The 26,484-nt window shown below is 36.4% G+C and overlaps 1 protein-coding gene across 8 annotated transcripts in view; it reads right to left on the bottom strand.

Annotated features, from left to right (window-relative positions):
• Positions 1-26,484, bottom strand: part of lrp8 (low density lipoprotein receptor-related protein 8, apolipoprotein e receptor) — a 159,817-nt gene that overhangs the window by 60,655 nt on the left and 72,678 nt on the right. For all 8 annotated transcript variants that reach the window (XM_079629238.1, XM_079629237.1, XM_079629236.1 and 5 more), the window contains exon 4: positions 8,042-8,170. In XM_079629238.1, the coding sequence (XP_079485364.1) occupies positions 8,042-8,170 (129 nt within the window). The remainder of the gene's footprint in view (positions 1-8,041; positions 8,171-26,484) is intronic.

Raw genomic sequence — 26,484 nt, forward strand, 5'->3', positions numbered from 1 at the left:
CAACATTTACAGTACATCCATTCTTTCGCTAAATCCAAAGCTTGAGAAATCATTGAGAGAATGAAATTCTCTTGCCAGACAGAAATAAGAGGTAATAAACATGTTCATTAAAAGTGTTATGTGAAGAAAATGCAAACCTTTATTATTATTATTTTTTTCTAAACTAAGAGTCTGTTTGGATGGCTGTGTTAATTGTTTGGAGACCATAGACCTTAGTTTGGAGAAACGTGTAAAATCGATTTAGAAAAAAGGCATTAATTCTAGAAAGTAACAGTTAAGTTTCCAATTCAGAAGTCTACATACTCTAGAGTTTCACAAATATCATTTTGTAATCTTTTTTTTATTGCTTTAGAATGTTTTAGTATCTCTCCTAATTAGTTTCTGATGGGTCTGCACTCTGCAGGAATCAAGTGGGTGTCAGTGCGGTACATTAATCTCTATGGATGTACAATGAGAGGCAGAGGTGGGGAACACAGAATGATAAAGAGAGTCATGAGTTCTCAAGGGTAATATCACCCACAGCACGACACATATCTAACGGTGATAATTACAATCAAATTATATTACATCATAAAATACAAACACTCGAGCATTTAATAGATATTAAAGGAGCTACGAGGCACCAATAAAAAATCGTTATTCTTACAAAGGAGAAAAAAAGATAACCCTTAAAGACGTGTTCACGCATTTGCAGTGACAGGAAGTCATCGATTTTTAATTGCCAAGTACACACTGCAGATAAATATGGTTGTCACTCTTCTGTTTGAGAGCTTAATCTTGTTCTGTCCACACAGAGTTCAGCTATTCACAAGAGTGACAATCACATCCTGTGACCCTTCACTTGGTGTACTACAAGACCGAACTAAGCATTGTGGAACTTTTGGAAATTGACAGCTCATTTGAGATATCTGCCTCTCTTGTCCAGGTGCAGTGCTAACAAATCAAACAAAGGGATGTGACTTGAATTAATTGACGCATGTTTTCACACCAGATTGTCCCTCTCCACCATAGTTGTTCCCACCAGCCCTGTGCTTGAGTGATAACCTAAAACATAGCAGTTCAGTGAGAGCATTAAGGCCCATTCACACCAAGGACGATAACTAACAACAATAAAGTTTTAATAATCGTTCTTATTCTATGAATGGCAAATTGCACAACACAGCTACAATGTTAATGACACAGAGGAACCGTTAGAATCACTTTCAATATATATATTTTTTTTACTGCTTAAGATTATGAAAAATAAAAACATTGACAGACATTCAAAATCCACCTGACTAAAGATCAAGCATTCTAAGCGGCAGATGAAATAATTATAATAAACTGAATTTTAGCATTCGTTGGTGTGGATGATAACATAGTTATAGTTATCATTCTTGGTATAAACAAGATATTAAAGACATACAGTAGTACACCCAAACATAAAATACTGTAAGATACTTTTTTTTGTAGGACATAAAAGATATTTTGGGAAGTGTCTCAGCATTTATATATATTTTTTTCATAACAATGGAAGTCAACATTTATCCAAACTGTTTGGTTACAATCTTCAAAATATATTCTTGTGTGTTCCACAGAAGAAAGCCATACAGGTTTGGAATGAAATGTGGTAGAGTAAATGAAATATTTTAATTTTTGGCTGAACAATCCCTTTGAGATAAACTGGTTTGTGACATGAAATTGTTGAAAGATACTCAGAATTTTTCTTAAGCTGGTTAGTAGCACATTAATTCATACTAGCATAGAACTGTATGTTTTACTAGTTTTTAGCTTGAGTTATTTCAGTCAAATAATCAGTACATTTTTACTAATGGATTGACAGAAATCCATACACCCGTTAATGTCCCTTTTTTTGCAAATTAACCAAACAGTAGCTTATACAAATCAATGACACACATACAGAAGAGTAAAAACAAAAACAAAACAAAAACAAAGAGAGGGAAAACAGCTAAATATAGATATTGATATAGTGGTGTATGCAGGTACATTGGTAAGTAATAAAATATTTATATATTCTAGTGATATAGATACAGTATATATAGAGGCAATTTAAGACAATCATAGTTGTAGTAGAAGTAGTAAACATACTAATAATAATAACAATAATAATAATAGTAGTATTAGTGGTAGTAGCAATACTAACAATGATAATAATAATAATACATTTAGATCAGTCAATAAAATCATTGTAGATATACACTATTCTCTAGGTCTGGGAGCTGCTCGACAACTGCCAGTGAGCGAAACTAACAGACCCTCCTGACACCTCCCTCAGATTCACCGATCCACAGATCTATGCTCTGTTGAGTCTTCCTCCGCAAAGTACGCTGGGGCACCACAACAGGCACCTCCAAACCAAGCTCACCTAGTTTGGTTGTGACCTGACAGCACAAAATGTCGTGTTTGGTTGCAGAGATGGAGGGATTCTACAACCCATGATAATGGAGAGTTTGGTGGTCACTGATATCCAAAATGAGTAAACTGATTGACAGGTCCATATGGCATGAAAAGTAGTCGCCTGTGCTCCCCAATGTGCACTGTGAACATATATCTGTGTTCCTCAATAGAAAATGTCCCTTCTACAATCATGTTGTTAGTTTGGCAAAGCAAAACAAGAATCTGGAGATTTTTTAATTCAAGCAAAACTCTGGGAATAACAAAATATGAATTAAGTTTAAAAAAGTAGCCTACATGTTTGTGTTTATATGGTGCTGTACCTTATGGACATTTATTATTAAGAATACCAGCAACTAGCAATTTAACTTCACACGTTTGAGGCTTTGAGGGATTTTTTGAACCTTGCGTCAGGGAACTCCACCCACATAATGAGCTAAACGCCACAGCTCTGCCTCAGCAGGGGTCCTTCTCTGCCTAAACACAGTTTCAGAAATTAAAACCTTTCAAACTTTCTTCATAGGGCTTCCACAAGTGCAAAGGGTACTTTGATTGTGCATTTTTAATGCAGGTTACTGATAATAATTTATACTTAAAAGCTTCCTTTCCAGCGTATCTGGAGATTAAGGTAATAGAGGGAAAAGAGAGAGTAGAGAGCAAAAGGACAGCTGAGTTTGAGGGCAAATACCACCTTTCTTCTACAGAAATGGAAATATGATGTTAGGAGGTATATTATTCATGTCGGTGACTCCACAAGATATGTTTTATGTAAATCTCCCAACCTTTTGCACACGGCTTTGTGGATGCAGCAGGCTTTACATATATGTGTGGAGTCTGGTAAAGCTTCTAAAAGGGCACTCCTGACCCTTTCAGCAAATTAAAGCACTAAAACAGTATTATGTTTTTTAGCATTACGTATTATAGTATAATGCCCTGCAAAGGGTATTACATTTTATCCAGCCCACAGGGTACTAAGAATTGTGAATAACTTTGAATCTACAAAACACCACCAATATTCCCCCCAAAAGTTGTTCCAACTAACCTAAGAAATTTTAATGAACAAACTCTTGAGCAATGCTGCTGATTTTTGACCTCCCAGCATGCAACTGCAGCATGAATAAATAATGCTGTTAGTGTTTTGCTACTTGCTGACTATTTTTGCTGTTATGGTGTTGTTTTTGTTGTGCAGTGATGTTAAGAACACATCTTATTACATAATAATAATTCATCATTGCACCATAGGCCCCGTCCACTGGCATTCAGCCTAATTTACTAATAGAACCCATTATAATCACTGAAGCAGTCTAACACAGGGCCGGCGTCACAAAGGGTGCATTGCCCCCTCAGTTTCGAATTTCCCCCCCCTCCACCCCCAAAACTTGGTTAATTTGAACCCTTTGATGCGCACGATCACCGGTGTGATTAGAACGTTCAGTGTGTCACTGCTAAATTCAAACGTGCTTTTGCACTTTGACTGGCGCTGAGCTAAAAACGGACGCGCTCACCGCTTTTCACAACGATTCATGCCTATTCCCATGGCATGCTATAGATCCACTAGCATGATCATTATAAAGATCTTTAAACAACAGAACACTTTCACTTCCACATATTTGATAATCAGACAATATCATACAGTTCATGATATAATTGACAAATTTGTGAATATTTTGAATAAAATAAATAAATAAAAGTGATCCATTATACTGTATGTATGATGCATTAGCATGGAATTAAAACATTCTAAAATAAAATAAAAACTCACACTGGGGGTTCAGCTAAAATATAAAGTAAAATATAAATAGATTTTAAAAGAGCGTTTACTTTGACACATCTGTTGCAGGCTTTAGAAGCATCTCTGTACAGACTTCAGAAGCATCTCAGCGTCGGAAACAAGTGGATGGTTCATTTTAATGGCATCCTGGATAGCATCAGAGGATTATCATCAGTTTGTTCAGAGCATTTTGTTTTGTAAACGAGGGACAGTGTAATGTAGAGTTCGCAAAGAAACTTTTGTTGAAAGATGAAGCAGTCAACTGTATTGGATCTGACAGCAGCTGCATCACAAACCCTAAGTAAATTATTTTATAATGCTTAATCTGTAGACCAAGTTGGTCCCACTTTATATTAAGTGGCTTTAAGTACTATGTACTTACATAGAAAAATAAGTACAATGTACTTATTGTGTTCATGTTGTATTATAAAATACTTTTTCTGCTATTGAGGTGTGATACGGGTAAGGTTAAGGACAGGTGTGCTGGTATGGGTACGTTTAAGGGTGGTTTAAGGTGTAAGGGAAGGGTCAACAGTGTAATTACAAATGTAATTACATAAATTAATTAACGCTGTAATTACAAGCAGGTATTTTTAAAATATAAGTACAATATAAAAACATATATGTACACAATAAGTCCATTGTATCAAATTATTAATTTCAATGTTAGTACATAGTAGTTAAAGCCACTTAATATAAAGTGGGACCATAAAGTTTATATGGATAATGTTTTCAAAACATTTACTTCACGTGCAATAGCGAGTGTCCACTGTCCATTGATACTATTTCCTATGCAATGACATTAACAGTGGCTGTTTACACACAACCCTTATAGGAGCCGCCCATTAAAAACAAATCATTTCAGACAGAGGGTCAGAATAAAAGTTGAAAATAATTGTTTTCCCACATATATTTCCACAAAAATATTAAGCAGAACAACAGTTTTCAGCTGTGATAATAAAATGGTAGTCTATGCATTTACAATAAAACAAATACATAATTTTAAAGACTCGTGTGATGCAAAATTGCCACAGTTTAGCCTAAACATAATGAGCAAAACCCCAAAAGTGCTACAATCATCCCTGTTCTGCCACACCTGACTGATGAGCTTCTGGTTCATGTGGACTGATTTGAAAAGGATTTGAAATGTGATTTTTGTGGGAACATGATTCTTCAGAAGATATATGGGCTGTACAGCATTAAGAGTAATATGTATTCATAGACCGTGTCTTAATACCTTCAATTATAAATCGAAAGGAACAGTCCTGCAGGTTATTCTATAATAAAAAATAGAAGTCTCAGGACCAGACATCAAGCAGGAAATCAATTATAATCAGCAGCGCAGTGAAATATTACAGTGATGTTAATACTCTTATTTTCCAGTTCAGCACAGGACCGTGCGACACGCAAATCACAGCTATAAATCCACAGAGATAAACAAACGCTGTCATGGCGCTAATCATAGTGCTAATGGTTAGAAAATGAAAAACCATAAAAGATCAAGCTAGAGTTGAAAGACGTGTCCTGTAATTCATTATTACATGATTAAGTATAAAAGAAAGCGTAAGCCTATAGTGACACAAAGACAAGAGACTTTGCACGGCTGTGTTTGGAGATTATAATAAGCACACTAGGCTGGATAAAAGGTGCGATAATTACATATTATGGACACAACAAAGCGATTAAATTGTGAAATATGTATTTTGTAGACAAGACATTAAAGGATAATGGTCAACTCAGAAACACAATAATCTCTTTACATCCTCTTTATGACCAACCAGTGTGATCTCATCAGTATATTTAGGTTTTAAACTGAAGTGTAGGGGTCGACCGATTAATCGGTTTGCCAATTTGCCGGCTGAAAAGGGTGTGCTGTCATTATATAGTATGCGAGCGGCCTCTAGAGGCAAAATAAAAGCTATCAAGGAAGCCTCGTGGAGTTTGTTTTGACACGCGAGACTGCGTACAGCATGGAGGAGTGGGACACTTCAGATGTGGTTTTAAAGCAGACAATGAAACGGTATGTATACAGTGCGCTACTGTACATGTTTTTATATAATTATAAAGTAATTCATTTGTTAACTAGATGATGCATTAATGGAGAACAGCAGTATGTTTGCCCTCGAGGATGAGATTTCAGTTATTTTTTAATCGTCACTATAGGCTACATATTTTTATATTTTGATTAGGTATCTAGAGTTCTAAAATAGAGGCAAAAAAGTGTAAAAAAAAGGTATACATATAATGTACATATGTGTCTAATTTCAATGCTATGACTTTGGTGTAGACATTTAAAGATGGCCATCTTTAAGCATGACTGTTTGGATTTATATGTTTATATGTATATTTATAAATTGAAACACTTCTCAGTCCATTTATAACATTAAAGGTGCAATGTGTATTATTTCTGAGGATCTATTGACAGAAATGCAATACAAGATCCATAACTATGTTTTCAGTGGTGTATAAAGACCTTACTTAATGAACCGTTATGTTTTTATTACCTTAGAATGAGTCATTTATATCTACATAAGCGTGGTGGGCACCCCCTTAAATGAAGGTCGACATATTGTGACGTCATGTTTCTACCGTAGCCGACAGCGAACAAACAGCGCTACAGAGTTTGCTATCTGGGGAGAAATGTGCTGCTGGTTACGTCGGCCACCGTAGCTTCTCATTTGAGTTTGAAAAGGGAGGGATAGGCCGTAAGTGACTTTCGATTTGCAATTCGCAAAATTCACCACTAGATGCCGCTAAAAATCACACACTGCACCTTTAACATTTATGAGGTTAATGAAAGTATTGTTCATCGTTAATTTCCACATTCGCTAAATAAACATTTGTTAATGCACTATGAACTAACATGAATGATCAAGGTATATAATATATTATCAGTACATATACAGTACATTTTTCAGATTTTTGCAAAAAAAAAGTTGAGTAGCCTACTATTTTATTTATGTTATGTTTGTTTTCATTCACTATCCATTAAAAAAAAATATTGATTGATTAATGCAAAAACGGTAATATAGACAATATTACACTAATAGTAATAATTTAACAGGGGATTTAGTATTTTTTTTTAGATATAGATTTTGTATGCGGTACAGGAAACGTTTAGCCATACTAATAAACAAGCCAGCAAATTCGCAGCTGCTCTGCAGTGGATTTATCACGGTGGAAGCAGAGTTCAAATGCCGAGTTAACTTTTATCTATGACCCTTTCAGATGTACATCAGTATTTTGTTATAATAATAAAGATCCTGAAGGACTTTAAAAGGCCAAATGTATAATACATAATCTCTCCATAAAAGAGGTAGTTGGAGAATCAATGCTTGTATAGGTTGCATGGCAAAGAGCAAAGCAAAATCAATATTTGTTTATTATAATATAATATTAAATTGAAATACCTGTATTTGGCAGCCAGATTATTGTGTGTGTGTGTGGTGTGGTGTGGTGTGTGTGTGTTTGTGTGTGTAAGGAAGAGAGAGAAAGTGCGTGTGTAAGCAGAATTGCTATTTTGCTATTTTATTTATAGCCATAACACATATAATACTCACTCCCACCCACTGTGATAATCTGTCAATACAAGAACCAACTGTTAGGGGTCTGAACCTAAAAATTGGGGCTTCTTTTTTAAGATCTAGAGCATTCTGTAATATCTATCCTACACATCAGGAGGACATAATGAAAAGACCGTCACCAACGATAACATCAAACATCTGTTAGCTTCTGTACTTCACTCACACATCACTACCAACACTCCACTCCATTAAGTTCACACACATACCACACTGAAGTCGGACTATGCATTATCCTGTCAGGAGCTATTTTTAGCAATTTTCTCCTTCTCTCTCTCTCCCTCCCAGGACTTACCTGCAGCACACTGCTCCTCATCTGCTCCATTTTCACAGTCCCTTTCACCATCACAGCGCCATGATAAAGACACACACTTGCTTGTTGAGCCACCACAGTCAAACTTCTCTGGTGGACATGTCTGCCGACCTACGAGAGGAGGCAACAAAGGGAGATGTTTAAGGATGAAATCTGAACTAATGTTAAAAGGCAATTTAGCTCCTGGATGCTGATTGGGTAATAGTAGGGGTTTAACGTATCAGTTGACCCAAGATCCGTACGGACCAGGCCCTACGGTTCGGCATGCATGTTTAACAATCATAGAGTGACAGTTTATCATTTGCACATGTTTTGTCTTGTTAATTTACACATTTAAGTGATTTTAAAGCCATTCAAGTGCAAAAAGAGGCAAAAGAGAACTCCATTCGGTACTCATGAGCGGTTATCAAAGCCGCACAGACCCAAATCACGCACGCGCAGAGAGCTGAGCTTCAGATACAGTAGCATGCGATCACCAAATTGATTCCTCTTTCGCATCTCCTTGAATACATACATACATAATAGATACATACATACAAAATTATGTCAAGTATTCATTATATTGAATCTGTGCATTAGGTCTTAAAGTGACAGCAGCCTTTAAATACCTGCTTCTATCTGTCATTGTTAATCAAACAACAAAACACAGCTTTAAGTAAGAGATAATGTACATCGTCGGATCACAGAATAAACCCCGACAGGGTATTCGAGTCTTGCATCACTCTGAAGGGGTTAATTCTGCAATAACAACCGGCTGGATGTACATTATCCCGCTTATAACACGGCTACTTGCCACATAATTAAATAATTAGACACGAAATATTGACTTGAGTTGACACAGTTTAGGTCTTTAAACGCAAAGCTTCCGTGAAGAAAGCAGTTGCTAGCGAGCAGCAAGTTCAAACTAGATAGACATTTAAGGGAGACGATACAGTCTTACCACTTATTACACGGCATTTCTCCACATAAATAATTATGGCGATAAGAGACACTGATTTGAGATGAAACTGATTTCTTTTAAAATCGTACCTGTTGGTTATCTTATAATCCATTACAGTGTACAAAACAATTGTTGAAAAATGGCAGCAACTGCGTTTGTATAAAACAAGTCAGCCATTAATCCAGTCTTCAGAGTCACATGATCCTTCAGAAATCTTTCTAATATGCCGACGAAGAAACATTTCTTATTATTATCAATGTTGAAAACAGTTGTGCTGCTTAATAACTTAAGAGAGTCAAACTATTTTAGGTTTGTTTATTAAAATCATGCCTTCTACAAGGACTTTCTTGTTTCTTAATCTCCACTGGTCATATTGTTAACCAAAACTGAAGCTCACTGAAAACTGAAAAAGTTCACACAGCATTCTCAAGACAGTGGCAGTGCCATAAATTATACATCTCTACATGTCTGGGAACCAAACTACAAATCAATAGCAGCCAGACTGATTTCTCTCACTCCCATTCTTCAGTCTTTTGAGTCATTTTCAGTGTTTAAAAGAAGATATATGAAGACCTTTTCACTCTCTCTGTCACCTCAAATCTGTGTCTGCAGCCCATTGTTGTCTGAACCCTATCTATAATCATAAGAGTGAATGGCATGTCTCTTGCTGGACTTTGCTATTGTATAGCCTTCTCTGAAGAAATGGGAAAAAGACAACTGTGAATCTCATTTGAGATATCTCTTCATCAGCACATGGCCATTGTGGCTCTGCAAATTGAGGCCCAGTCCTCATCTATGGGAGCCATATTGGATTTGAGACAGACAGAAAAAAAAATCTCCTATTTAAGGCCAGAGCTTAATAACCCAACAGCGCAAGGCTTGTTGGTGTGCGACTAGGGAAATGTATGAAACAGAGCGGGTTTGTTTGAACAGCGCTTTTATGTGAGTGTGTGAGTGTGTATGTTTTTGGCTTTGTCAGCATGTGTCTGAATAAACAGAATGACCCATTCTAACTGTCTGGCTGACTGCTACAGATAGCACAGCCTCCTGGGAAATGCAGTCTGTCTTATCTCTTCTCTCTCTCCTAACCCTGAAGACTACTGTGCACACAGGGCTTTCCATTCACTGCCCTGGTTATTGCTTGTTCACACAGCAAAATACTCACAGTGGTTTGGTGACAGCACTGCACCAATGTAAAATAAAGCTGGGAATATCGTAATTATTTTAAGTAAGGAATAATTGACTCCGCCGTTGAATTATTAGAAAAATAATGCACACCCAAGGTGGTAATGTACCCTATTTTTCTAATAATTCAATGGCCCGGAGTAAATTATTCTGCTTATACTATGGTTACCACACCTCAAAACATTGTTCAGATGATGTATTTCAAGACATGTGTCAGGTTTTTGTCCTTAAAATGCTCTTGTGTATGACTAATTTCTTACGCATCTAATTCCAAGCCTCCGTTGCCAATTCCAAAACATAATTTTAGAGCTAGTAACGGAGGCTTCATCCACTGATAGAGAGAGAGAGAGAGAGAGAGAGAGAGAGAGAGAGAGAGAGAGAGAGAGAGAGAGAGAGAGAGAGAGAGAGAGAGAGAGAGAGAGAGAGAGAGAGAGAGAGAGAGAGAGAGAATTAGTTTCTGCCTGTGTGAATTACCTGCGTCTGTGCGTCTCTCTAAAGTGTTGTTCAACAGCAGCGTCTCTACTAATAGCGAAACTGTACGTTTATCTGGTCCAAGAACAGGGTCATTATTACCTCACTAGTGAGAAATTGATATAGCTTTTAAGTTGTTAAACTATTTTAAAATCATCAAAGCAGCGCTGATAACACGTTTCTGTGCGAATGTGTGTCCGTAGTGTATGTGTGTGCATTTGAGTGGGAAAGAGAGTGGGAGAAAGACATATGTGATTTGCGTAATTAAACTTAATTTTGTGACCAACAAAAAAAAGGAAATTATTTGCTTGGTCAGTGTCATTGTGGGTTGTGGTTATTTTGCTGTTGTATGCTGTAAGGATATTTTAAATGACTGAAATCATTTGGCGAAGTTATATAGAACTGTAATGTGGTTAAGACCTGCGTGGAACTACTTTAGCCAAACGTTCGTCAAGCAATCAGATTCAAGCATTCAACAGCATCGTAGTATAGTGCACGTTAATGTGCTCATTACACATCCTAAAGACTGTCATTAGGCTAGTTTCATGATCAGGGTTTATGACAGCATTAAGACAAAGCTGTTTTAACAGCATCTCTCATTTAAACTCATGTAGAAAAAAAAAAACAAATGTTAGAGTTGCTAACATTCACTTCTACAAAATCAGTTCAAACTGTGATTCAATTCGATCAATCAATTCATAGCTCAGCAATGCAATGATTTGTTTGCATCATCACTCAAACACACATTCTTGTACATCTATCTTTGTGAGGATATTCATAGACACAATACAATCACTAGCTTCTACCCTAACAGTACCCATCACAACTAAGTGCTAAAACCAAAACCCTTAGTTTAACCGAATTATAACCTAATCCCCAAAACCAAGTCTTGACTGTCAAACAGGCTTTTAAAGGGGTCTCATAAAATGTGTCCTCGCTTTACTCTCTTTGTCCTCACTTTAGCACATTGGCAGCATACATCATCTGTTTAAAAAGAAATTATCCAATTATATAAAATAAAAAAAGTTTGCCACCACCAAATACCTAAAGACTCTGATTGTTCTTTAATTCAGTGAGCCATCAAAACAACACCCACACTGCTCAGTTTAGATGAATGGTTAGTGGATGTAACTAAAAAAAAGAGATGAACTCAACACATTCTCTCAGGCAGTATGAGCCAGAGGTCAGCTCAGACTCAAAAGATGATGAGTTCAGACTGATGCATTCTCCGACAATTAGAGACGCTCTCACACAACCACGCAAGGCCTGTGGCCCTAAACTCAAAGAATAATAGTAAACTGACTGACAGTGGGATAAACTACAATAACAAAGCACAGATGCATACAGTCAATGTCAAGCTTAATTTGCTGAGCAAAGATGAGGTCTCAGAGCACAAATTCATGCGTTTATTTCTTATAAAGACAAAATAAGAAAGAGCTCCACTCAGTTAAACTCATCCTGACTGCATTGCAATTCCTCCTGGGAAAATGAAGTTATGGAAGAACCACAGGGAGCGGATGAGATTACATTAACATATTTACCTAATAATGTAAATCATTTTCTTGGTGCGGGTGTAACATGGTTAATCTAAGCTGGGTAAATGAAATTTCTCAGATACGCATCAGTATGCTCAAGGAAATAATCATTAGCTTTGCACAAACCACATTATATTATTAGGGAGGCAGTTTCAGTCAATAACGTCCGAGTGATGAGTTTCACAGTCAACTAAATTCAGTCGTTTCTGTGAGTGGTGAGAATAATATGCGTCTAAGTGGGCACTGCAACAGCTTCCATTACTCCCTTCTCATTTACCTAATTGCATCAGTTTTCAGGAGCCTATATAGCTAAAAGTATCTGAAAAATCAGCTTTGCCATCACAAGAAAAAAATGACATTTTAAAATATATTAAAAGAGAAAACTAAATTCTATAAAATGGTATTTTACTATATTACTGATTTTTATTTGTGATCAAATAAATGCAGCCTTGGTGAGCATTAGAGAATTATTTAAAAAAAAACATTTTAAATTCCAGTTAGATTTGCAATTGGGATTCCTGTTTGCTATTGCTACATTGATTCAAATGATTGAACTGGAATTTAAAAGGCATTCTTAATCCACTTCTGAATGGCAAACAACCCTGCTTAACTGGACTCAGTTAAACGCTTTTGGGATGAATTAGAATGCTGACTGCCAGCCAGACACCGTCATGCAAATTCTGTGCCTGAACATACCTTGTCTGCATCAGTACTGTAGCACTGAAACTTAAGATGTGTGGCTGGTGGGGAAGAATTTGTGTAAGTTAGCTATAAAAAGTTAAGTTTTATTAGTCCTTGGGAAGGTCATTCTTAATCAGAGAGAGAGTATGAGCCTCCAGGACTTTCGATGGATATATCTTTATCACAAATGCTGACGGCTGCACACTCACACGCTGAACAACAAGGAGAGGCAGCTCTATCGATGTGCTTATCGACAGCTTTCTGGAGAACCCTTTTGATCCACAGATACAGCTCTGTCCAGAAGTCAGGGCCAGCAGCATTTTGAACCGCAATCCAAGTTTTATGGTTTATGGAGTTTGAATTGTGCAATTTTTTCCCAATGCTAAAATATTTGATCATAGTCCAATCAAAAAATTCATTAACCATTCAAATTAATGTCTACAATTTTGCATAGTTAACACATTCAGTTTCAATAAGAAAAAAATTAAGAAAACTAAATACTAATCATTTGTGTTATTATTAGGTTCCACATTTTGTGTGAATTACACTTGTATTATAAATGCAACAGTGACCTCACTCAAACACTCAAAACTATGAATAAGTATTTGCTGCTGTTTGCATTTTTCTTGAAGATATATCACTTCTTGAGTTTTTATTTAAATTAATTATATTTCACCATAAGAAATGCCAACTTACGCGCTACATCTCCAATCAGTTTCAGTAAGCACCAAATAATTTGATCACCTTTTAGAAATCACACAAATTAAATAATATGTTAACGGAATAGTTAACCCAAATATTAAATTGTGTCATAATTTAACTCATGTCATTCCAAAACCACTTTGATTAAGATATTTTTAATGAAACCAGAGAGGTTTCGGTGCCTCCATGAAAAGTCCAGGTACTAAACTTAAAGCTATAAATCCATATGAATAGATGGTATAATCCTACTATTGTGAAAGTATACAATATTTTTTTCAATGAAAAGATCTAATTTAGACTTTTATCCACATATAAACACACATATGTTTGCCTAAATTAAATCTATTCATCATAAAGCAATGTTTTCTATTCGACTTGGATATGGAGTGATTCTTTTTAGGGGTTTCGTTAAAAGAAAATCTTCATTTGTTTCAAAGATTAACTAAAGTATAAAACGTATGGGTTTGCATGGGTGAGTAAATTAAGCAATTTTTTGTCATGTTAGGGTAAACTATCCCTTTAACGCAAAAAAAAACAAAAACAGTGTTAAACAAAATTAATGAAATTGCATGTGTTAAACTAATATTGACAGCCCTATAGATGCCACCAGAACACACAGAGGTAAACAGAGGTCAGTGAAACCTCTCAATCGACAGTGCCACACACAAAGCCTGAATAACTGATCACAGTGGGGAATCTTAACTGTCTTACTCTATTGATTCACTTTTCTCCATTTTATTGACACATTTGCCACTAAACAAGGAAACGTACTGATTTATGCTACAAACATGCACTTTAACAACTTGACGCAGATGATCGAATGTGTGTGTGGTTATGTGGGTATAATGCTAGGCTCAGTTTTGACCTGAATCCATCTAAAACCCAAACGTGTTGATCCCATTAGGAGGAACACTAGGATCTCTTCTGCATTCGGTCCACGTTGCTCCTGTGGGGATGGGCTACTATAATCTAAGGGTGCCTGTACTATATGCTAATGTGATTTTGATTAACTGCCTCGCTAATGTCCCTTCACTGAGAGGTGGGGACGGGGGGAGAAACTTAAGAGTTTATCATGGTGAAACCTCCCAGTCATATTTAGCTCTTTTACCGTATGAGGAAGCCTGATTAATTCTGATGTCCTAACCTGTTACCTGACGGGAAATTGCTTTGCTAATCAATTTGTCTGGTGACTCTTTTACATTTGAAGAGGGACTGAGAGCTAAGGGGAGGAGCTACACATCTGTTAAATTCTATACAAACTGTAGATAATCCCAGAATGCACTGCAATCATTGTGAAAAAGAAGTAGACTATCACACAAAAAAAAAAAAAAAAAAAAAAAGTACGTTATGAAAATGATATACTTCAAGAGAATACACTTGTGTGAAGTGGACAATGTTTCTGGACTCTTAATTGGATGTTAACTGCACTTAAATTACATTTTCTTTATCTGCTATAACCACACTATGTAAGATTGCCAGATCGGGTCGCGTTTCTGTAGTTCTAATGAGACATAAGAAAACTACAAATTTGACTTGCTTTACGCCAAGCGTTACAATAGTCATTATTTGTATTTTTTCGTTTCTGATGTCGCAATACATCATACTTTCATGAAATCATGCAACATACTCTTATCTGTGGACATCGTTCATTCCAAAGCCGGTGCTGGATAAACAGCAAACGAGCGTGCGTTAGGGCTGAACGATATATCGTTATCGTATCTATATCTCGATATGAACTTTCAAGATATTACTATCGAAAAAAGCAACGATATCGACGATATAGATTCCCCCTCTCCGCGCTCAGATATTTCATGCCATAGCTAACACATTTGTGAATATTCTGATATTCCGATTGTCAAATACATGCAAGTGGAAGTATATTGTTGTTAAAACACCTTTATAACGATCGCGTTAGTTGAGCTGTATGCGCGATGGGCGCCGCCGTGTTAGTTTGTGCCGCAGACGCAGTTCAGAGAATCGGATCTGTTGGATTTACAACCTCTATGTTTACAACACGTGAATTCATCCACTTCTCCCGAAATACTTAAAAGTAAGTGGCTGGTGAACTGGGAATAGAATAGAGTAAACACTGAAGTTACTTACACAATGTGTATCTGATATGAATAAAACGTGTCGAATTATAATGGAAAGCATTATTATTACCTCTTCCATAGACATCAGTGTGTAACATATATATATATATATATATATATATATATATATATATATATATATATATATAAAAACAACGGAAAACAAAAACAACGAACAATGAAACAATTTTTTTCAAACGCCAAAAGATTGTGTAGCTCACGTTTACAAGCCAGCGTCATTATAGGAGCCTATTGGCTACGGTTTTACATAATGGATATGCTAATTAAATTCAATGTTTGTGTGGTAGGTAATAGCCATATATCATCAATATTATAATATCAAGCTACCGTAGATGAATCTGCAAATTTGAAAAATCGATTAGCATTATAGCCTGAGGCAAGACACTTTCACCAGAAAAATAAATACACAAACATGACTATCAGCCTGCAGCCATTAGGATAGTTATCCTAAAAGATGATTTTGTCCGTCTAATCATGTATTACCGGTACTAGTCCGACAGCATGACGGCCAAGTCAGTATCGGTCACACCAGCGAGCGAACGCTGGACCGATATTGATCCTCGTCCGGCCTTTGATTTTATCACTCTCCCTTTTTCTCTTCCTAGTCTCCTCCGACAAAACCTTTGCCTTCTTCGGTTTAGTTGCTGCTTCGGCCATGACAACAACATACAGACACTATACCAGCCGGCAAACAAACGCTAGTTGGGCTCTCACGTCCGAATTTGAGGAAGTGGGGGAAGTGAGGTATGCCATAAAGCAGTCGAATAAAGCATAAAGTAGTTCTTTTTGTGCTCTGGTTACTACCCGAAACCCGAAGTTACGTAGTGCCAGTAAAAGCAATACAGACCCCGTCAGGCTATGGCAGACATGTCATTCAACCTATTGTAAAAGTTGATGTACCATCACAAGGGTCTTGGAAATATATTATGAAGGTTGAAAAACTACATGGTGTTGCTTTAAGAGCACTTTTTCCACAAAGGAACATATTCATTGCATTCAATACAAAATTTTAGATCAGAATAGTTGCAACTAATTAAAAAATAAATGGACAATTTCACCTAATATGAGTTTGTTTTATGTATTTTTGCGCTTATTATAGTATTCTGACATTAGCTTTTAACACCTTTTGTGTGTTGTGTGTTTCTTTCTGCCCATGTAAAGAGCCATACTGTGTAAGCCAGTGGATCTCAACATGTTCTAATGTTACAGATTGGTTTAAGCTGCAATCTAAATAATTAAATATCATTTGCATGCATGCCTCACTTCATAATCAAACAATCATGCACCTATACTGTAATTACAAACTCAGAGAATTAATATTGAAATAGTCTGAAAACATGTCAAAAAGAGAGAATATGAAAACAAATAAAGAAAAGAATTTGAGCACATATTGAGATTCAATCCATAGCAAATTACTGGGCAATCAAACATTCATAAAGTACCAGATTTCAAAGTCATGCTTAGGAACAACAGAAATAAATATGCTATGTTGAAAAAAATCTATAAACAAGATTCTCTACCCTGAGCAGTACATCAGTATGAGAAAAAATAATTAAAACATGCTGAAAACTGGCCTGGACTCACAGCTAAGCTATAGTAATATGTCTCCATGGTGCTTTGCACCAATTAAGCTAATAACACCAAATCAATACACACTCAATACAATTTAGGTGCGGGGGAAAATACTTCTGATGTCATGAGCAGCGATCCTTCAGACAGAAGTGAAAATGGCTAAAAAAAATACTTTGACAACAATACACAACCAAGTATATTGCACAGCTTTAAATTATTAGTGTGTGATTTAAACAAACTACTCAGTTTATTATTTAATAACTTTTTTTGGCCCAAAGTGATAAAGTGAGCAATTGATTAAATTACATCAATTATTTCTGGAATTATATACGAGTAATAAATTGATGAGAGATAGAAAATTACAACAACTACATTCATTCAGGCAGGGGAAGAAGATTAAAGTGGAAGGCGAATCCACTGTGTGAATGTTGCATATTCCATTTGAGACGCTGGCTCTACAGCACGAGGAGAGAGCTGTCATTTATATCTATAAAACTCCCCTGTGTCTCCACTTCACTTCACCACTCAACCCATAAGGGAATAAATCTGATACAAATCAGAGTGAGATGGATAGAAACGGACAGAGATCAACAGAGCGTTGGGGGAAGATGAAGAAATATGGCAGAATGAAGGGATGAAAATGAAGACAACACAAGAAAGAGAGGGCAAGCACCACCGACTCGTGACAGCAGGAAAATTTGCTGGCAGGAAGGTTTTTATGATTTTGATGGTAATATAATACAATCAGCAATGTATTAGAAACAATATCACGGTCACCATACAATCTTACTTGGAGGAGGAAGAGTTTGGTTACAAAACGCAATAAATCCATTTAGATTAATTTGATTAAAACTTTGTTTTCTTTCAAGTTTAAAGGCAGATTAAAGGCAGAAGTTGTAGAAACCAGAGCGTTAATTCTGGGTTTAAACTACTCTTTATTGTCAGAACATATCATGACAAACACTTGCCAAACAGGTGAACATTCACAAATCTGAGGTAGAACATTCAAACATTTGTCATTTTTCCTTAACAAAAAAAATATCTTAATAGAAAAAAATATTTCTTAGTTTCTGCATGTGCTGATTTTTATTTGGTGAAATGTAATATTATGACTGTTTGAGTTTTATTAAAATTAACAATTGGTCATCCAACATCATGCATTTAGATCAAGATAACCACAGATAAAACCGGGCACAGCCTACAGCACCTCACTATCATGGCAACATGTTACTTCATGGTTTCTATGGTATTTGTATGAAAACCAGTAGCCTAAATGCATTATTAAATACTGTAATTATATTCCATTTGTCCTTTAATACATTGTCTACATTAATAATAATACAATTCAATGTATATCCCACATTTCATGGTGCAGTTAATATTACTAGGCTAATGTTACAGTAAATCCGTGGTAAATTATGGTAATTTGTAGACGGAAAAGCCTTCTGACTGTATCGTTGCGCACAGTGCTTCTCCTGTTCGTCAGCGTTGTTTCATCTGCCTTTAAACTAGTTTAAATCACTGAGACATGTGAGTTCTTCGCTGAATTCAAGCGCTTCTCACTGGATCTCGTGACAGAGTAACGCGTCTGCTCTGGTGAGCTTGCGCTGCCGTTTGGACTTTGAGCCGAGAGGTCCGTGAGGCGCGCACGGTTCAAATGAGTTTTGTTCCGCTTTTGGCGCATAAACATTATCGAACATTTATCGAACTCTTGATATCGTTTTATTTACAGTAATTATCGTTATAGCGTTTTATTGTTAAAACGCGCTAGACAAATTCTGTATAGACAAAGATACAAATTCTGTGCATTTTGGGCACTTTTTTGTGTGAAATCATATTTATTTTGTCCATCAAAAGTATGCTGTCACTTTAATTGAGCGTGAGCAGCGCAGCAAAAATAGACTCGACACCGAAACCCCCGCCTCACTGCTGCTCAGGTGACGCTCCTGCTTACGGTGTAAATGCACTCATTGATTAAAGTGCACGCCAAAAAAAATACGCTCTGCTCACGCTTGTGTTGTGAAACGGCTGTAATTCACAAGGTTTCCTACATGTGCGTTCCGTGTGCATTTGACCGGCATAAAATCGGCATATGTCAGACTGAATAATCGGCTTTTGGTATCGGCGGAGAAATTTTGTATCGTGCATCTCTAATTACCATCTGATGACATCACTGTACCATTGTACAACAAAATGCAGCAAAAAAAAACAAAGAAAGATGCTGATAAAAATCAGATGGGCAGGGGTGCCTCCAGACAAATGAAGTGCGTCACATGCCACTAATAAAGCCTGTGCTGTTAGCAGACGTGCTGATCCGGCACAAATAGCAGGCTAACCACATTTACAGCTTCATTAGTCTGTGGTGAGACATTTAAAGGGATAGGTCACCCAAAAATTAATATTCTGTCATCATTTACAGATAATTTAAAAGTTGTTCCAAACCTGTATGAATTTCGTTCATCTACTGAACACAAAATAATATTTTGTATTCCATACTATGGAAGTAAATGGGACCCATCAACTGTTTGGTTACCCATATTCTTCCGTTCCAACTATATTATTATTTAGTGTTCAGCAGAAGAAAAAACATTAATTCAGGTTTGGAACAACTTGAGGTTGAGGAATAACAGAATTAGAATTTTTGGGTGAACTATCCTTTTAAACACACACTCTAACCCCAAACACGCACCAGGGTACTAAAAATATTCAATGTGCCTGGGACAGACTGGAAGGATTTATGCTACTAACACACACTGGCCAGCGATCTAACAAAACAGCACATTGTGACCGCCCATCTTTGTCTGTGTGCACACACATAAGCACATCCTAAATTGATGTCTAGGGCAAACACATGACAGGAATCCTATAAGCTGTAAATCGATAGTCTCGGTCTTGCTTTAATTACACATTCTCTGGCTCTCAAGCGGGTCTCTACAGATTTGGCCCACTGGAGGTAATCTTAACAATGAGAGGGGAAATACAGTGGATTATTGCACTGGGGGGACGTTTCTGAACAAGCTGACATTTAAACGACACATTTAAAAGAAATTAGAAATCATAACAGCTGTGGAAAAAAAACGAGGGAAATTAGCAAAGGAAATAGCACAGTGCCCTATGGATGTGCTCAATAATTCATGACTAAATATTGCTTCAAGAGGGCAAAAACACTATTTAATATATTATTGCAAGCAAATAAAGGAGATCTGAATGCAAATCTCTATGGTTTTCTAAAATAAAATAAAATGTCCCCCTGAATTCTCAAATTATTATTTTTAAATGCTATGAGAGAACAAAAACTTTGTTTTGGATTTAAAGAAACAAAACATTTTGGGAATTAAAAGGGAAACCTTCAACAATCAAGTTTTCATAATTCACGTCGACTTGTTAAATTTGTGTTGCCCTTTTTTGAGCCTTACAAACTGCAGAAGCTTTTTTGATTGTGATGTAGCAGCACTTCAAGCCACATTCATGAAAAACCTTTCCTTTATTGCAATCACGAGATTCATAATACACTACCATGAATCAATAATGTGGCAGGCCAGTTTTAAAAGTCAAATGGCATCACTTCTAAAGTTTTGGCACTCAACTTGACTTTATAACCTGGATGGTTTGGCAGTGTCACTTCTGACTTAATGTTCAGGTCAAGCGCTGCGGTTCACTCTTTGATGTCCAGCGTGCATCAAAGCATTTTATGAACAGAGCCAGACATAGACGATTCCCAGCTATTGAAATCACAGCAAATGAACCCGGTTGTCTTGTGCCAGAGGGCATGTAATAGGATTCCTAATTTGGGGCATCGCTAATGGATTCGGATTTACGGTGAGCAGATCCACGGATGTAGACAGTGGAGCATGAGATGGGCATATCATGAAATGGGCAAATCTCTGCTTTATCAAAGAATTAATTTGAAATAAATCAATTTTTGTTTTTTTTAGAGCCACAATTGTAATACTATTCAAGGACACTACACATAAAAATGGAGGAGAAAGTATTTTCACATTTAAAAAAAATGTACACCCCTCACATGAATCAAGTGTGTGGACTCAACAACAACAAAATTACACACAATTGTATATAGTCACATTTTATAAATGTATCTTAATAAAGGAAAATCTAAGTTTCCATCTAAGTGTGACTCAACACGCAAAAAAAGCTGAGCTAATGAAAGGGGCTGCCTCTTTAATAGCGCTAATTTGCTCCATGTGTTATGGGACATTTATCAGCCTGGGTCGCTCAGGTGAGCCATCCAGCTTGAAGGATCTTCTGCAACACTGATACTGACGTACACTATAAATGAAGCACGGCTGCTTATGAAAGGCTGATCGCTTTAATTCGCCTGCAAGACAATGCTGCTTTTTCACAGACAAGAATGAAGAATGAGAAAGAGAAAAGGATAGACAAGAAGGAGAGTGGGAGTATTAGCACATTATTCTTGTTTTCACTTTTTTCAGTCTTTAAAATAAATGTGATGTTGTTTGGAATAATATTAAATGTGTGTATGTATGTATGTACGCATGTATGTATGCTCTCTGAACATCCTTTGTGTGATTCCATCAATTTAATTGTTACCCATAATTAGTGAACTTTGATCTCACCACCAGTTCCCTATTGATCCTCCATCAGTGCCTTCAGCCTATAGGTCCAGATCACCATTTCAAGTCTCTTTAGGTCTTAATGACTGTATAGCACAGGGTTTCCTTTGAATCAGCACTATGGTGTGGTGTCAGTATGATATGTGGCTAGATTTCTTAATTAAGCTTTTCTAGCATTAAGCTTTTTAAAAAAAGACACAAAAGAATCACAAATCTGTGAAAGGATTGTAATGATTAATTAACAAACACTTAATTAGAATTGCATTTTAAAGTCATATTTTCCCCATTTTTAAATCTTGTTCATTATGGAGTGAGAATGAGTGAATATTGGTATTTTGCTCATATCCATTCCAAATTCCTATTATTAGTATAATTTTACAAGAGCTCACAATGTAATTTTGTGCCCCCTTATATGATGCAGTTTATGGGAACATGCTGGTATATGGTATAAAAAAACTCCAATGCAACAACTCTGAGATCCTAAGAGTCAGATTATTCATCAAACAATAATCTTACATCAGCACCAGCATTATTCCAGAACACCTAGCAGTTTTATAATGTAAAATGTTTTCAGATATCAAATCATTGCATATCATACTATACACCAATCCATTTCCTACAAAGATTTTCAAAGAAATCTAGCCACATACTGTACATCATACTGACACCACACCATAGTGCTGGTTCAATGGAAACCCTGTGCTATACAGTCATTAAGACCTAAAGAGACTTGAAATGGTGATCTGGACCTATAGGCTGAAGGCACTGATGGAGGATCAATAGGGAACTGGTGAGATCAAAGGTCACTAATTATGGGTAAAAATGAAATTGATGGAATCACACAAAGGATGTTCAGAGAGCATTTTTACTAAGGTAGATGTCAAAGACTGGTCTTTTTCTGCAGATTGTGTCCAGTGGGGCACAATTAAACACGCTATCCATCCATCATATTGATCACTCCAGGAGCGATTGGAGGAGTCCAACAGGCAAACACTGCAGATGTTTATTCTTTTGAGATTACATGGGAAGTCGACAGCTTCCTGTTTCTTCCGACCTCTGCTGGCTTTCGTAAACTTGTCATTATGTATGATCTTTCCCTACAAGATACACACATGCAAAGGACATTCAAACCCACAAACACACTCAAGCCTGTCACACTGACCATGCAAAGAAGTACAGACCCCTAATATTCATGTTTCCATGCCTTTGGCCAATTAAACGTGCCTGCAGGGAATGAAGCTTCTTGACCCAATCCAAAAAGTCCTCTGCACAGTTTGAGCAGCCCACTTTAAAGTCCCAGAGTGCTTCACAGCCAGTTACTATCACTTTGACATGATCTGTTCTCATGAGACGCCTCAGTCTTTGATAGGTTTAGTTCAACACTAATTAGTCTAACAGTCTGGGAAAACATAAACAAAAGCAATGCTGATTAGTTAATTATAAGATATTAGAGAGTTCGAAGAGCTATTCTAATACGTAATTGCATCTTTGTTTTAGACAAAGTGTATTTCTAAATTGATTGCTGAATTGGTTTATTCCTCTATATTAGAAGCTTATTCAAACTGACATGTTTCCTGACACATTTCTTTTGAATGGATTGGAGTGGATATTGAATTCAGCACACACAAAAACTACATAATTTTGTATAATTAATATTGTGTATTAAAAAAAGTTGTTCCAAATCTAAAATGGCAGTACCGACACATTCACATTTGTCTAAATTTGTTAAGTCCAATAGTTACACTAAAAATATATTTTTTAATATATAATTATAAATGAGTTACAAAACTATAAAAAAAATTGTATAAAATTTTTTTAAATGTAATTTTTTTGCATACATATATAATTCACATACATATTACCATACATATTGAAAAGTGCTGATTCTGGCCCATGTTTCCTGATTCTGGCATGTGCTTCCTGATCACATCCTCATCTTTTCTGACCGTTTCCTGTCCTCGCTATAGTATCAATAAATAATTAAAAAACAACAACTTGGCTCAACAGCTTCTACTTTTGTAGTCAGCAGTTGGTTTCTGGTGCTTGAGCTCAGTTTGATAGTGAGAAAAATCAGCACTGATGGGCGCTAAATTAAAATGCCAGCACAAACCGCGTGACAATTGGGCTGTGCTGATGCCTCCGCTCTGGCAGCCGGGAATGGAGCGCGTGGCCGGGAGACTAGGGCTTGCTCTTGGGCAGCAGCAGTGCTCCTGGAGTGTGGCCACATGGGAAATTACTTCAGGGAACCGCTGCCTGAAGCATGAAATTGAACCCATCCGGTGCATCTGACTGGATCCCTCCATAATATTTAAAATAATTATGTAGGAAAACTCCAGAGCAAGGTTATAATAGGCCCAGGTCTTTGTTTCCTGGCTAAACGTGTCAGTTGCCACCTATCAATATAAAAGCAACACTGATAGAGTCTTGCAAATTGATAATGGAAACCTACAAAAATACAGTTTTATGCATAACAGATTAAATAACACTTATATAAAGGGAGTTCATTCGAAGTATAAAAACACACTGAAGAATTTGCTGATACATATTGAGACTGATGAATAATGTGAAATTTATTGTTACATTTCTTAGGCTAAGCTGAAAAGCTAAAGGCAATGCACTGTCTTTTCATAAAGAGGTCTGTGATTAAACCAATTCAATCATTAAGAAAGAGTAAAATCCCATGTCATGCTGGAACGTCTATACGTTGATGAGAAGAAAACCTTATGCAGAAGATGCTAATTCTTTCAGTTTTGGTTTATTATTCTGGAGCATTATATTGTACATTATATTGTACAAATGTTTTGAAGACTACTAGTCTAATTTTGCATTTGTTAGGCGACCGTGTAAGAGACATTGCATGCCAGGAGCTTATTTTTTCCAGTTTGAGTTACATTTTAACCCTTCAACGCATACCTCGGGTCTTTAGTGACTCGGGAAGTCATTAAATACCCTCCATATTCATTTTTAAAGTTAGACATCAACCTTCTTAGTATTCCTCAATCAATTCATTATTAACACAATAACAAGAAAAAATAAATATATAAATGTTATTAATTCTTTTGTAAATAAAAAAATACATTTATAGGATCGCTAACAGAACCGAGGTGTGTAGCAGTGCAACAAGTATATTTTTTCTGCACAACAATAATTTAATCTTTGATTAAAGTGCAATTCACCTTTATTCCACAAGGTGGCAATGTTTAGTATACAATGGTGAAGTGACGTTTCACTCATAGTTACCGCAGACAGAAAACAAAAGAATAGGATGTATCTTCAGCAAAACTTGAAATGGCTCAGCGATTTCTCCCAGCGATACTGGGAAATGAGCTCTGGCGAGGACAGTGATGATGGTATAAAACATCTGCTCAAACTGAACCCTTCCAAGATCCAAAAGGTAACAAAATATGCTTTATTTTATTCTTCTGTAATTGATACTCAAAATATCAAAAGAGTTTTATATTATCGCGACAGGTAGAGATCCATCCGTGTTAGATAAAGATCTGGGTCGCTAAAGACCCAAATATGCAATAATGATTGGCGAAACATTCATGCATTTTAAGGAGAACTCCGGTCAATTTTAACATTGAGCTCAATTTTTAGTAAATTTGGAGTGCTGTCAATACAGAGAACAACGACAAAAATCGGTGTTGCCTACACTGTGTTATCCTATTTTTAAAATTTGCACCCTATTGACTTGAATGGGGCAAGTTTTAAACCTGCTTTTATCCTCTTAACATATTTGATGTGTCATACAAGTGCCCAGCCATGTTGAGTGATTCCTTAAGAGTGAACACGAGTGAATCTGACTGCAGTAGATGTGAAAGATATGAATAAAAATGATGTTATATCAGCCAGCGCAAATACCTGTATTTAGTTCCTGTTTTCGGTCGAAGTCCAAAGTAGTCGATTGTCGAGTTCACGCGCGTGATCATAGTAACTAAACCTATGCGCGTGAACTCGACAATCGACTACTTTGGACTTCGACCGAAAACAGGAACTAAATACAGGTATTTGCGCTGGCTGATATAACATCATTTTTATTCATATCTTTCACATCTACTGCAGTCAGATTCACTCGTGTTCACTCTGAAGGAATCACTCAACATGGCTGGGCACTTGTAATGACACATCAAGGATGATAAGACTAAGAACTGGTTAAGTTTAAAACTTGCCCCATTCAAGTCAATAGGGTGTAAATTTTAAAAAGAGGATAACACGGTGTAGGCAACACCGATTTTTGTCGTTGTTCTCTGTATTGACAGCACTCCAAATTTACTAAAAATTGAGCTCAATGTTAAAATTGACCGGAGTTCTCCTTTAAGGGTTAACAGAATCATCCAAAATCCAAAATAATTTCATTAAACGGCTGACGCGGTAATTACTGGTTTTATAAGAATTCACTTTAGAAATTAATTATGCTGAAACAACAGAGGTGTACACGTACGTTTAGGGATTTCCTACTGTATGACATTTAGAAGCTTACATGAGAGTTTTTACATTTTTTTAAATTTTTATAACTAACATTTATTTTCCTTGAAGGAAGAACATTTATACGCATTTGAATACTGAATGCCCCTAACACTTGGGCCAGAATTACTATCTGTCTGAAAATACCAACAGGGAGAAACATAAC

This window comes from Phoxinus phoxinus, assembly GCF_949152265.1.
Source record: "Phoxinus phoxinus genome assembly, chromosome: 11".
Taxonomy (NCBI): domain Eukaryota; kingdom Metazoa; phylum Chordata; class Actinopteri; order Cypriniformes; family Leuciscidae; genus Phoxinus; species Phoxinus phoxinus.